General features: G+C 37.3%; 2 protein-coding genes across 4 annotated transcripts in view; one reads left to right on the top strand and one right to left on the bottom strand.

Moving 5' to 3' along the window:
• LOC134744837 (liprin-alpha-1) overlaps window positions 1-14,121 on the bottom strand; it is a 226,811-nt gene that overhangs the window by 17,357 nt on the left and 195,333 nt on the right. For 2 of the 3 annotated variants that reach the window (XM_063678756.1, XM_063678757.1), the window contains exons 6-15: window positions 12,376-12,438; window positions 10,517-10,684; window positions 8,517-8,636; window positions 6,982-7,116; window positions 5,298-5,467; window positions 3,499-3,655; window positions 2,565-2,687; window positions 1,600-1,683; window positions 1,186-1,344; window positions 410-520 (exon numbers count right to left, since the gene is read on the bottom strand). In XM_063678756.1, coding sequence (XP_063534826.1) covers window positions 410-520; window positions 1,186-1,344; window positions 1,600-1,683; window positions 2,565-2,687; window positions 3,499-3,655; window positions 5,298-5,467; window positions 6,982-7,116; window positions 8,517-8,636; window positions 10,517-10,684; window positions 12,376-12,438 — 1,290 coding nt within the window. The remainder of the gene's footprint in view (window positions 1-409; window positions 521-1,185; window positions 1,345-1,599; window positions 1,684-2,564; window positions 2,688-3,498; window positions 3,656-5,297; window positions 5,468-6,981; window positions 7,117-8,516; window positions 8,637-10,516; window positions 10,685-12,375; window positions 12,439-14,121) is intronic. The other variant, XM_063678755.1, reaches the window with a different exon arrangement.
• The window catches only part of LOC134744847 (regucalcin-like), a 290,519-nt gene that overhangs the window by 207,805 nt on the left and 68,593 nt on the right, over window positions 1-14,121 (top strand). The gene's annotated exons all lie outside the window — the stretch shown is intronic.

The raw sequence follows: 14,121 nt of genomic DNA, 5'->3' as shown, positions 1-14,121 counted from the left end.
ACATTGCTATAATTTGATAAACGAGTTACATAAATGGTACAAAAATGCAGCATTACTAATATAAGGGATGATTTTGTGACTCACAATATGGAATCATTAATAAGATGATACAATACATGTATCTAAATGATGTCTTACTGTAATAATAATTAAACAATTATTGAACAATCGTTATTTATTTATTGGACCAAGCATTAATGTTAAATTAGGAGTCAGAACCGGTTCTTATTATTATTGGAAAATTTCCTCTAGTACTTATATCAAAATTTCTTTACTTTTAGTTTAAGATATGTTTCACATAAACGATTTAAGCACTTTTTACTATCTTTTCTGGTAAACTTTGATTAACTTTAACAAGGAACCGGTTAATTCGTAAAAGTTTACCGGTTCCAACCCTATGACAACTTACCGTATGATATTTGTGTATCGGCGCGAGATGCGGTCGCGACGGTGAAGCGGCGAGAGGGGGTGAATCACCCCGTCGCGACAGCACATTCATGTGCTCATAGCTGCCCACCTGCTAACGACCACCAATGTTACTTGACACGTACTAAGTCGAACCATTTTAAGCTAAACTCAAACACACCCAACTTGTCAGTAGAAAAAGGCGCGAAATTCAAATTTGCTATGGGAGATCAACCCTTCGCGCCTCTATTTTTTTAATTTGCTGCCTTCTTCTACTGACAAAGTGGCTATGAGAGAGTATATATACAATTGAATAAAAAACCTAATTTTGTTCTTCGCAAATGTAATGAAGAACAGTAGCGTAAGAAGAACAGTATTCTGAATTTGTATATAAAATCGCTGAGACTCACAGGTCCAATATCGATTATCACCGCAATGGGAACAAAAATGTAGATGCTCTAATGAATATCAGCCACATGCCACATTTGGTGAAAATCATAACACTGGAGCGCTTATGTAACGTGCTGGCGGTATTAGCTAATAACTTTGATTAATTGTGTCTTCTAAGAATCAAAAGCTTCTTTTTTTAGGGTTCCGTACCCAAAGGGTAAAAACGGGACCCTATTACTATAAGACTCCACTGTCCGTCTGTCTGTCTGTCACCAGGTTATATCTCAGTATTTCTGTTGCCGCTATAACAACAAATACTAAAAAGTTCGTAACCCTCGGTGGGCGAGTCCGACTCGCACTTGTCCGGTTTGTTTCTCTGTCTCCACTGACCCGGGACTCCAGCTCCTCGGCCCTGGCCTCGGTGCTCTGCTTCTCCTCCTGTATCAGCCTGATCTCTGTGTTGATGGCGTCGAGCTGCTCCTGTAACATCAGCGCGAGGGCTGCGGCGTCCGTGTGCCCGCCTTCTACACCGCCGTCGGATTCATCGTTCTGAGAAAAAAAATCTCAGTAAAATATACAGATAGACTAGTCTTTGATGAATTAATTTTATTTTTACAATAATTTAACCGTACGGTAACCTAACCTATCTACAGGATGACCTCAAGAAAATCCTGAAAGTTAACGTTTGGTTAACGGTTTCAGAATTATGACTAATGATAACCTGACAATCATTACATTATGAAATTCAATATTTATGTCAATCAAAGGAACCCCGTATAGTTGTTATACAATCAATGTGTTTACCTCTGCGTCGCTGGAGACATCGTAGCCCTGTTGTACGTTTGCTAGTACGTGAGCTTGCTGTAGCTTCTCCCACGACCCATCCAACTGTAAATAAGATAATTCCACAATATACAAACGATGTTTAAATATAGCTTTTATGGTTACTTCGGGAGTGCACCATCATATTTATATCCTTAATAATCCTAACGTATATACAGTGTTTCCTAATTCAAAAAAATGGAGAATTTCCTGTATAAGTATAATAACTAGCAGGTACTAAAAGAGAAGTACGGTTCGGAACCGGTTGAATTTTTTTCAGTAGGTAAATATTTTTATTTTTAGATTTAAAAGAGTTGCTTTGGTCGTAATCATGTTCTCATCTATATCAATCTACGAAGTAAACGGTTTAGAGAAAAATAAAATGACATAAAAGTTAACTCACAAACCGGTTAAACTGTATGGAAAAGGTTACCGGTTTCGTTCCTTGACCGTGTGTTATCAATGTGGTCATGAACGACGCTCGAATTGACCAGTGTCCAGTGTACAGTCAAGGGCATAAATATATATATACATTCCCAGTTTCAAAAATATGTGTACGCTCTTACACCTTAGACAATAAAGCCGTGTTCACATATTTTTGAGCTATTTGTCTGGATCGATATTTTTGCCTCCGACTGTACGTTCAGTCGCCATCGTCGTGGTCGGAATCAGCAAAGAAAGGATGACAGAGATGATGATAATTTAGTAACTGAAGCTAATATTTTTTTGTTAGTGTCGTTGGCGTATGTGTCGCCACCAACTCATAGTTTTAAGTCAGGTCCCCACTGAAAACCAGCGCCGCGGACCGATTATGCTGAGTAGGGTCCTATTTTAGCGTCCAATGTTTTTTGTCTGTATGTTTCCTTTTTTTCATATATGTAATCTGTTGTGGCGTTAAATAAATGTATTTTCTTTCTTTCTTTCTAATAATTGATAAAGTGTTATACCTTAGTCTGGAAAAGAGCTTGCGGTGGTGGCTGTGGAGGCGCGCCCGGCGAGAGTGATCTCGTGAGGGCGTCGGTTTGTTGAATGTTAAACGCTATTTCTTGTTGCAACATTTGTCGTTTCAGCTGTAAACAACATCATAAACGTTTAAACTAATTGACAAAGACTACTTTTATCTTAAAATTTATTCCAATTATAAACCAAGATTTATATCTCTCGTACGCTTTGCAGTTTATAAGCGCAACTAAATCAACTTTGAACCCTATATAAACCTACTTTATGAACCCTCGTATTCAAATACACTACACTATGGATTCATGATCTGTACATATTTATAATATGTGTGGATTTTTTATCCATAAATTCTAATAATTGCCATAAATAGTAACCATATTCCACAATAGGGTATTTGACTGTATATAAAATAAATTATTTTACACCATGCATGAAATAAAGCACCAGAAGATTAATAGAGAAACGTAGACAGCAGTTATTTTTAAATACAATTTCTATTTTAAAATGCGTATAAAACTATAAAGAGTAGGTCATTTGATTGTGACGTCACATGCTAGTGTTTCATATAAATTCCATAGAAGCAAAATCGTTTTGACAGTTCGAAAAAAGAAACTGATTTGACTAGTAGTCAAATACGAAATACCCTGTTCAGGTATTTCTGTTTAATTAATTTTTCAGTCATATAGCAAACATATGTGCTATTCTCAACCAAAAGGGTACTTATTGTCGGTCGTCAATAAGGCGCTATTTCCATATAGCTCCAATTTGAAAATCAGCCTTATCGACAAGCGACAATATGGTACCTTTTGGTTGAAAACGTCACATATAAACGAGATGGGAGCTATAAAGAGGGCCTTTTTGTGCCCATCCACATAAAAAAAAACCTATGCATATGCATTGTAAATGCCAATATGCAATTACCTGTTCAGTCTCCATGCGCCACTTGGCGAGCTCCTTGAGGATATCCTGCTTCTCCGCCACCAGTTCTTCGGCGTACTTCCTCGTCTTCTCAAGTTCTTGCGTCAGACCGTTCTTCTCATCTAGCGCGTGCATTCGCTCTTTGAGGTGCACTTGTAACCTGCGAAACAAGTTATTTAAACATAGTTATTAAAGTCGTCGACATCGCCCACCGGATTAGCAAGCCGAAGTGGCAGTGGGCCGGTCATATATATATATATATATATATATATATATATACTTATAGTAGTAGTAAACTCTTTATTGTACAAAAATACATATTAAAAATTACATGGTACAAATAATAAGATGTACAAAGGCGAACTTATCCCTTTGAGGGATCTCTTCCAGTTAACCTTTAAGTAGATGAGAGGAGAAAGTGAAAAGAGGTTGACAAATATAGCAAAATGTACAACAAGGTACCAGAAAGACAAAGGATATAAATACATAGAAAATTAATAGGATAAACATATAATATATTACACAAAAAGGAATGGGAAAAATACACTAAAAATTGGAAAGAAGTAGCCATATTAGCCGTAGAACCGATAACCGTTGGGGTAGAGTTTTCGAGTGGAGACCGCGTATTTATTTATTTAATCAGGTAAATACACATAATATACAACTTAATTACAAAAGTACCGTTAAACCAGTAAGGTTTGTCTCGGTACACCATCCGCAATAGATTTGATACAATAATCAAATATAACAACAACATAGGAAAGTTCATAACATGCTCAATTTAAGTAATCTATTATTTAAATTACAACAATTCGACACCGTTGCACTGAGCGCATATTAACACATTTTTTCCTTATCCTATCGGCAAACGTAGCGTAGGACGCCCTCAAACTAGATGGAACGATGACCTTTGCAAGGCGGCTGGCTAGAGTTGGATCAGAGTTGCCGTAAATAGTGCTCAATGGTATGCAATAGGAGAGGCCTATGTCCAGCAGTGGACGAGAGTAGGCTGATGATGATGATAAGACAATATTATCGGATGATTTCAAGGGCCTGACACTTTTTGATAGAGAAAGATAGTTTTATTGCGATTCCTATAAGAGGAAAGAGAAAATAGTGCCATGCTTTGTCCTTATCACCGACCGGGTTTTTTTTTCATGGTCGGGTTATGGCAGCATAGGTAGGAGGCGATGGCGAAATACCGAAATTTATAAGTGAAAGAGAAAAAGGATTATGCTGCCATACATTAACCTGTCAATACATGAATATGTCTTTCTCTTACCCCTGGTCGCTCGGTTTCATGTCTATAACTACTATACTATGTCTATGGATGATTTAGACTTTCGTTTTTTGGTCAATAGCATCAGGTCACTTTTGGAATTTTTTTCGAGTTAGAATTCGTCTGTATGAACCTAAATGACATATTTCTGTCATAATGTGTCAACTCAATAGTCCAAAACGTACAGATGTAGCGAATAATCCGTTTCCATCGTATTTTCTTGGAAACGATCCTATTTGTCATGCTATTTCAGCCAGTCTTAGTACAAACACGACGAAGTAGCACGATCTGAACGGATTACTTCCGTATCTTTTTTATCTAAATAATTAAAACTTTAATTTAATTTATTTCGAGTGATGCATTTCACTTAAATAAGCGTATTTAAATCAATTATAGACCGATCCCCTATTGTAGCAAAAACTGTTGGTGTCCCAGACTGAATATGACGATCTTGATAATACTTTTTGAACGAGATTGGTCGATTTCGAGGCAGAAAAAAGTCTAAGAAACTAAAGCTACCCACCTATCATTAGACTCTGACAACAGCTTATCAACCGTAGCACTGAGCCGCGTATTGTGCTCCTCGTTCATCCTCAATCGCTGGTTCAGCCTCATCAGCTCGGCGTTCTTCTCTTCAACGCTGGCTTCTAACCGCTGGATACGGTCCTCGGCTGATCCGTGCCGCTCTTGGGCCTGGGGATTAAAAAGATAAGTGGAAAAGGTTGACGATTTATAGAAGACCAATCGACGCTTTTCTGACAATTTTATTTGTCCCGTGTTGTGTTAATTTATTTCTATGTCTTACAAAAAGTGTCGAAAGAAGTTACCAAATTGTATACAAATCGAGTAACAACTGTTGTAAGTTAATAAGAAGTTAGGAAATCACAGAGGAAACTAATGAAAGGGACTATAGGTAACTAGAGAAATGACGGTGAAAAGCGAAAAGCATGACTGGTGCTTTCAATAATAGTAAATATTTAAAATTTCTTGTTCAGAAAATCTGAAACAACTAAAACATTGAAATAATAAGATCATTAACACCTTGCGAATCTCAGGCAGCATTATCCATTTAGAATCTAGATTCCTACAAAACTAATCACACGTTTAATCTTTTGAACTAATAAAAAAATTGTTAAACACATTTTCAAATGTATTTGAAAACAGATGATATCATGTTATTTCTTTTTGAATAAACGTGTGTCGGTTTTTTTCATGCTCACCTCACACTAAACTAAACTATCACTATACATTTTGCAAGCGCCTCTTCACAATGTGTACTTTTTCAATTGTTTATTTAAGAAAATGTTGTCAAAGTAAAACCATCTACCACATAAACTAAAGAATAAATAAATGGATTTGTTTGTTCCCTAGTTGAATATCGAATTATTAAAAATGGTGACCATTACATTCTCAAAGTATAATTCATTCATGTACTTATATTTGTCTAAACTAAAAAGCATCAAATCACACCTCACAGTTACTTCCTACTTCCGGCGTCTTCATAAATTTCACAATCTCTCTTTATTGATTTCGAACTTATTTATGTTTTTCTACATAGGCCCAGTTGAATGTCTTTAGATTAATGTTCCATTATTAATCATCTTACGATGACATATCTATTAAAATATTAATTTGCATGCTCATGTGCCAGAATTAGTTCGGATCTCCTGATCCTACTGACTGTGCCAGTAAGTAAATGCTAAGAGTAGTAACGGTGCCATACTTTATCTGTTCTAATAAGAGATACTTCTAGAGTTTTTACGTTTGGCATCTAGAGCTAGAACCTAGTATAAAAATGTTGACGCCTATGAACCCTACTGACTGCGCCAGTGCGCAAATAAAATATACTTTTGGAATTAGTACTTTGTTTCTCAACTAACTTCAAATACAGGGGCCCACTGACTATCAGTCCGCCGGACGATATCGGCCTGTCAGTTCGGAACTGTCAAATTTTTGTTCTAACTGACAGGTCGATATCGTCCGGCGGACTGATAGTCAGTGGGCCCCTTAAGAGCTAACAGACTCTAAGGTAAGACATCTGATCTTATTTGAAGCCGACGAATCCTGCCGAATGCGCCAGTAAGATTTATTCTAAGAAGAAGTTTTACTCCCAACTAACTTAAGATGTGCTATCAGCATCTATATAGGTAGACTGTGCTAGTTAGCATCTACAGCTAGACATGTATGATAAATGCCTGTGCCCTCACAATGCCAACCTGGCTGAGCGCCTCCATGCGCGCCTTGAGCTGTTCCTCCATCTCGGGCAGCGAAGACATCTGCGCCAACTTCTGCGACGACAGTTCCAGCTTCTCTTCGATGGCGGCGATCTTCTCCTCTTGGAGCTGGACATATGTACAGTGATGGTGTGACTAGTGGGTTCACAGCGTTATGGAGACAAGTACAGTTACATTTGCAAATGTTTTAGTATTTTCATATCAAAAGTTCTGATTTAAACTTGCACGATTTCTACACATTATTAAATTGTAAAACGGACTTAAATAATTAGTTAATCAGAACTGATACTTAAGAATTTTTGAAAATTAAAATTTTGCAGTATTTAATAGCAGGAGCATTTTACCGGAAGGGCGCTTAAGAAAACTACAAAAATAGTGTTGCGTTGGTAAAAGCGACCTTCTGGCGGATGTCCCAGTAGAATAGAAGGTTCTACTTAGTAAAAATAAAATAATATTCGTTCTGCACTTATCCCATATTCCTTATGGTTCATGCAATGTTACTAAACGTGGTTACTGGTTGGTTTAGGTTAATAGAAAGGACACCCAGGTAGCAAAATGACGTCATTTTACGTCATTTTGCTACCTGAGTTGTACTACGTTCATGATATTGAATGATTATACTACTTAACACTTATTTTAGTAGTTGCATCTATTTATTTAATTATTATATAACGCACAGGTAATTTAGGAGTGTGTCTAGTAATAGTAAGACAACATTTAGGCAATTTTTTTAACAAGAGACAATATATGTAGAAAGTCAAAGAAGAAAAAGAAACATTTTTGTCTTAGTCATGTTTATAATATTAGAATTACAAAGTAGAAGTGCAAAACCAGAGGAACAAACGTCATATCATTGGCGAAGATATGTAGGTACATTTAGGCCCTTTAAAACCATATCGATTGAAGCCATATCCATAACTATAAGAAGTCGCAATTTTCAACCGATGTTTGGTAAAAATAATGCATCGTACGAGGCAATGAGGATATAATAAGATAGAGCGGTACTGTCATAGTAAATTTTGTAACCACTTTAAATTCACTGCCATCTATCGACATACTTTAAAACTAAAAATGAAGATTTATAAAAATACGTTAAAATGTATTTAAATATGGATAAATGTTTTTTTTATTTGCATTAATTATTTTTATATGATTTTGACCCATGTTCTTTCACTGGTATGCGTTAAAATTATAAATAACAAACGAAACAGTCAACGCCCTTTATACGAGACTAGGCCAAAACTAGTGGCGCCATCTGATCGGTAATCAAATTTTCGTGATTTTCGAGGCACGTTTTTTCCTTAGACTGTATCTATCTATTACGGAGTTATATCTATCTTTGGTACGAGGAAATTAAAAGACTGGCACAAGTAATAAATTGGCGATTGCTCCACCGACAAGAGTGTAGATCCAGTTCTCGATTTTCTTCAAAATGGCGGAGCCACGAGGGTTCTCGAGTTTTACAGCTCACAGAGACATTAGCTTTGGGTAATAATTTAGGTGGTTACCTTGAGCTGTGCCTGCTTGTGCTGCAGCTCCTGCTCTAGTTTCTCGTTGAGGTCGTGCAGGGACGTGGACTCGCGCTGCGCGTTCAGGTACCTCTTCTCCAGGGTCGCTATCCGCTCCTCCTGCATGGAAAACTGCTCAATTAATGACTTGAAACTATTTCCATGAATATAGTCGAAACAATAGTACATTATTGTCGAGGCTCGGAAGTAGCTACTTGCTGGCTGAGGATTTGTTTTAAACGGACGACCTTGGGAGTCCGTTTAATTGAATCCGAAGCCAGCAAGTAGCCTTCCAGCCGAGTCATATGATAGATAGATAGATAAACTGTTTATTTATAGTGCATATATATATAGTGCTTTTCTCAAAAATGGCGCAATAAACTCAAATATAATAGAATTATTTTACAGAAGCAACATTGTTATGTATATATTTTCACAGAAAAAAGTAAAAAGATTTGCTTTGCCGCCGTTTTATTTTTTTAATTAAAAATGGAAGTGTATTTTTCTGCTGAAAATACGCCAACCTATTTGAGACACCTAAATAGTCGCGGTACCAACATTATAATAATAAGTACTGATCATCTGTTTGGCTGTTTAATGGACCCATGCCTTCATTTGATATGGCCACTTCAACTTTTAAAAAGTGAAACTCAACAAATAATGGTATTTGTATGCAACATTGCAGTGCCGAAATCGAGACTGCAATGTTTTTAACTTTTTAATTTTTTGACTGACCATAAACTACGCACTTCGCGACCTACTTTTTAACTGGCAACGTCGACTTTGCCATCCATTTTTGAGAAATAGTACATTATTGTCGAGGCTCGGAAGTAGCTACTTGCTGGCTGAGGATTCGTTTTAAACGGACGACCTTGGGAGTCCGTTTAATTGAATCCGAAGCCAGCAAGTAGCCTTCCAGCCGAGTCATATATAGTGCTTTTCTCAAAAATGGCCCAATAAATACAAATATAATATAAATATTTTACAGAAGCAACGTTCTTATGTATATATTTTCACAGAAAAAAGTAAAAAGTTTTGCTTTGCCGCTTTTTTATTTTTTAAATTAAAAATAGAAGTGTATTTTTCTGCTGAAAATACGCCAACCTATTTGAGACACCTAAATAGTCGCGGTACCAACATTATAATAATAAGTACTGATCATCTGTTTGGCTGTTTAATGGACCCATGCCTTCATTTGATATGGCCACTTCAACTTTTAAAAAGTTTGAAACTCGACAAATAATGGAATTCGTATGCAACATTGCAGTCCCGAAATCGAGACTGCAATGTTTTTAACTTTTTAATTTTTTGACTCACCATAAACTACGCACTTCGCGACCTACTTTTTAACCGGCAACGTCGACTTTGCCGTCCATTTTTGAGAAAAAGCATTTAACCTTATCGTGCGCGGCGCGGCCTCGTGAATCTTGACCACATCAGGGATGTTGCGGACGAGGATTTTTAAAAGTTCACATCCGCGGAAGCGGATGTCGAGATTAGACACATAAAAAACGTCAAATATTACAATTTAGTAATTTTTATAAAAAAAACGAAACTTTCAATAAAAATATTTAGTTCAATACGGTTTCACTCTTTATTATTTTTAGTCGCTTTTGGCGACATGTTTCGGATTATTTTGAAATATGTCTCACGATAGTTTAATTTCGATTATTGAAACTTTTAGTATTTGAACAAGAATATAGGTGCCTCACAATCGCATTACTAAACACACAACCGCCGCTAAGACGTTCCTGTACCTACCTGTTCCACATCCGCATCCGCATTAAGCTCCGCATCGATTTTATGCGGATGCGGATGTTGAGAATAATGCGGAAGTTCCGCGGTTACGGATACGGATATTCGCAACATCCCTGGTCCAAATGCACGAATGTTGATATTGGGCTGTAGCCTAGCGCGGCATTTGATGTCTTTGTATTTGTACCTTGCCCGTCCTTATCCATAACGGTGACACATAGAGACAGAATTCTTTAAAGTATCACCTGGTCCTCCTTCTGCGCGCCGTTCTCACGCAAGTCCCGCTGGAGTTTCACGCACTCGTCCTGTTTCTTGGCCAACTCCTTTTCTCCTTTGGTCAACCGCTCCTCGAGCTCGCTGACTTTGTTGTTCAACTCCGCCACGCGCCGCTGCCACGAACTCAGCTCTGCCGACTGTATAAATAATGTGTTCAAATTAACTTACTTAACCCAGGTAGCATTTATACGTCATTATGACGTCAGCGACGGAAACGTACGAACGGGTCATGCTATTTTAGTCAGTCTCAATACAAGTACTGAGATTGACTGAAGTAGCGTGACAAATGCGACCGATTCAGAGAAAATACGATGGAAAAGGATTATTCACTACATATATAGTATAGTTAGCACTGAAATAGCAGAAGTTAGTAAAATAATGCTTAGTAATACCAGTGATTAGGTAGTCGTTGATTCGTTACCGATTCTACATGTTTATGAATGTGTGTTAGACTGTCTATTTAATGTATGTTAGTGTGCGCTACTGTACAATGACACTTAGAATTCATGCATGACTTATTAAAGTTACAAGCACTTCATTTATGATCATTATTTCATCGAAATTTATCCCTAAAATACACCGTAAAAATAATCAACATTGCCTGGCTTGAAAAAACAGTGATTCTTTACCAAATGGCTGTTCTTAATCTATTTCCGTATAATAGCAGAAAGACAACCATTTGTTCCAACAGAAATTCTGATAGAATGGGCCCTATTGCACATAAAGCATGAGGACCTTCTCTGATGGAAAGCCACATTTGGTTGAATCAATGTTTTTTCAAACCATTCCATGTTTGGCATAGTTACTTGTAATGTTCAGAAATGGTTGACCCATTGACCAATTATTAATTTTATATTTACATTCAATAAGCATAGCCAGTAAACATGGCGCTGGTGGCCTAGCGGTAAGAGCGTGCGACTTGCAATCCGAAGGTCGCAGGTTCAAACCCTGGCTCGTACCAATGAGTTTTTCGGAACTTATGTACGAAATATCGTTTGATATTTACCAGTCGCTTTTCGGTGAAGGAAAACATCGTGAGGGAACCGGACTAATCCCAACAAGGCCTAGTTTTCCCTCTGGGTTGGAAGGTCAGATGGCAGTCGCTTTCGTAAAAACTAGTGCCTACGCCAAATCTTGGGATTAGTTGCCAAGCGGACCCCAGGCTCCCATGAGCCGTGGCAAAATGCCGGGACAACGCGAGGAAGAAGAAGAAGAAGCATAGCCAGTAAACAAAAGCATAAACATTTAATATTTTATTCTGCTAAGCTGCGACAACAATGCCTATGTACAGGGACCAAGAGTTGTCTTAGATATATAAGCTCCATATTGCCATATTGGTTGTGCGTACACCAAATGCAAAGTAAATAGGTATAGACATGCCGCAATAAAAGCGCGCTAAGTCGTTCGGTGTGGAGACCCTCGTAACAATATTGAAATATTAAATAAAAACCGGCCAAGTGCGAGTCGGACTCGCGCACCGAGGGTTCCGTACTTTTTAGTATTTGTTGTTATAGCGGCAACAGAAATACATCATGTGTGAAAATTTCAACTGTCTAGCTATCACGGTTCATGAGATATAGCCTGGTGACAGACCGACAGACGGACAGACAGACGGACAGCGGAGTCTTAGTAATAGGGTCCCATTTTTACCCTTTGGGTACGGAACCCTAAAAAATATCATTTGATACAATTATCTGGATAATCCAATGGATATCTACTGATTAATGGTCAGTATGGCATATGACATCAAGCGCGTGCAAGCAGGCTGGTCCCATAGGCCCATATACGCCAACGATGGGTATATTGATGGCGGTATCATGATTCTGACCTGCTTGGCGATCGTGTTTTGCAGCTCGGTCGTATTCCTGTCGTCTCCGTTAACGCTACCCTCCTGACCCAAACAAACACAGTTCAAATAGATGTCTCAACTAAAATATCTTACCACCGCAATCAAATTCTTATTATTAAGTTTGACATATCTATAATAATTCAATGTTTTTAAGAATAATAATAACTGCATCAATAAATTGCTCTAATATTTAGATTAAGGTAGGGTTTTGTAAAACTTGACAATTTAAAAGTGCTTGTTGCTAGGCCTATTTAAATAAAGAATAGTTTGACTTTGAAATGTATATTTGACGACCGGTTTGGCCTAGTGGGTAGTGAAGCCGATGGTCCTGGGTTTGAATCCCGGTAAGGGCATTTGTTTGTGTGATGAGCACAGATATTTGTTCCTGAGTCATGGGTGTTTTCTATGTATTTAAGTATTTATCGTATATATATCGTTGTCTGAGTACCCATAACACAAGCAGTCTTGGGCTTACCGTGGGACTTAGTCAATCTGTGTAAGAATGTCCTATAATATTTATTATTTATTTAATTTAACCAGATGTATTTTGAGCTCAATCGTATGAGATCGAGGTAGACCAAGCCAGTAATGCCAATTTTCTGGCATTCGCAAATTATAAGCTTTGTCAGCTTTCATTCGAAGGACGGTGGAAAGACTCATTTTAGTTAAGACCGTCCATACATGCCAGCTATAACGGGATTGGGGTAAAAAATCACACTATACACAGAATGCTTGGTTTTACTACATTTAACTCAATTTATACAACTATATTTATTAAGTATCTTTATTCGGTAATGTACCTTGCATTGTGATAACTTTGAAAGCAATAATATCACAGTTCTGTTCAAGAAAATGTAGTAAAACTAAGCGAATATCCTATAAAACATTGCACAATCACCATTCAAAGCAACTAGAAATTTAATATAAAAAATATTTGCTAATTTTGTGTAAATATTAATATTTATAAATGTGATCGTTTTGTAAGTGTACCTCAACCACGTGATAGTGTGTGTGTACAATAAAGTACCTAATTTATAGTTCCAATAGAAGTTTAAAGAGTTATAAGTTTAAAGAAGTCAAATTGCAGCTTTCTACCACTAACGATCACGGAGAAATGCCGCGGACACACAGATGGACATGGCGAAACTATAAGGGTTCCTAGTGGACTACGGAACCCTAAAAAGTCTAGAAGTCTCAATAACACAATCGTGTATTTTACATCTTTAGTATTCATTTAAAAACAGTAGTAAATTAAGTAAAATTGAAAACCCTGTTTCCTTAAATAATTTATGCAATGCAAAATTTTATGACTGTTTTGACTCCGAGCGTCTGTCGTGTAAAATATTAAACGATGTTAGGCGGCTAAGTTAGATCAAAAAGTTAGACATGAACTGACAGTCTCCCGAACTTAAAATAGCGCCATTGGAACTTTCAAAATTTCATCTAGATTCGATATTGACGTGATATTACTCGCAATGCATCTTCCTAAAGAAAGGACACTTCTTAAACGGCCACCGGAGTTCCAAGTCAAATTGGAAATTTACCAGTTACGATGTGCTACCCATTCTAAATAACGTCTAAGAAGTGTAACGCTCTTACGGTAGATGTCGTCAGGGTCCCCTAGACCCATATAGTGGGAAGATTTGCTGACTAAAAACATTGATTGATTTGAAAGACATTGATTGATTGATTGATATGGATAAGGTCTTGGTGGCTCAGTTGGCA

Source organism: Cydia strobilella, chromosome 10 (genome assembly GCF_947568885.1).
Source record: "Cydia strobilella chromosome 10, ilCydStro3.1, whole genome shotgun sequence".
Taxonomy (NCBI): Eukaryota; Metazoa; Arthropoda; class Insecta; order Lepidoptera; family Tortricidae; genus Cydia; species Cydia strobilella.
This window is presented reverse-complemented; position numbering and strand designations above follow the sequence as displayed.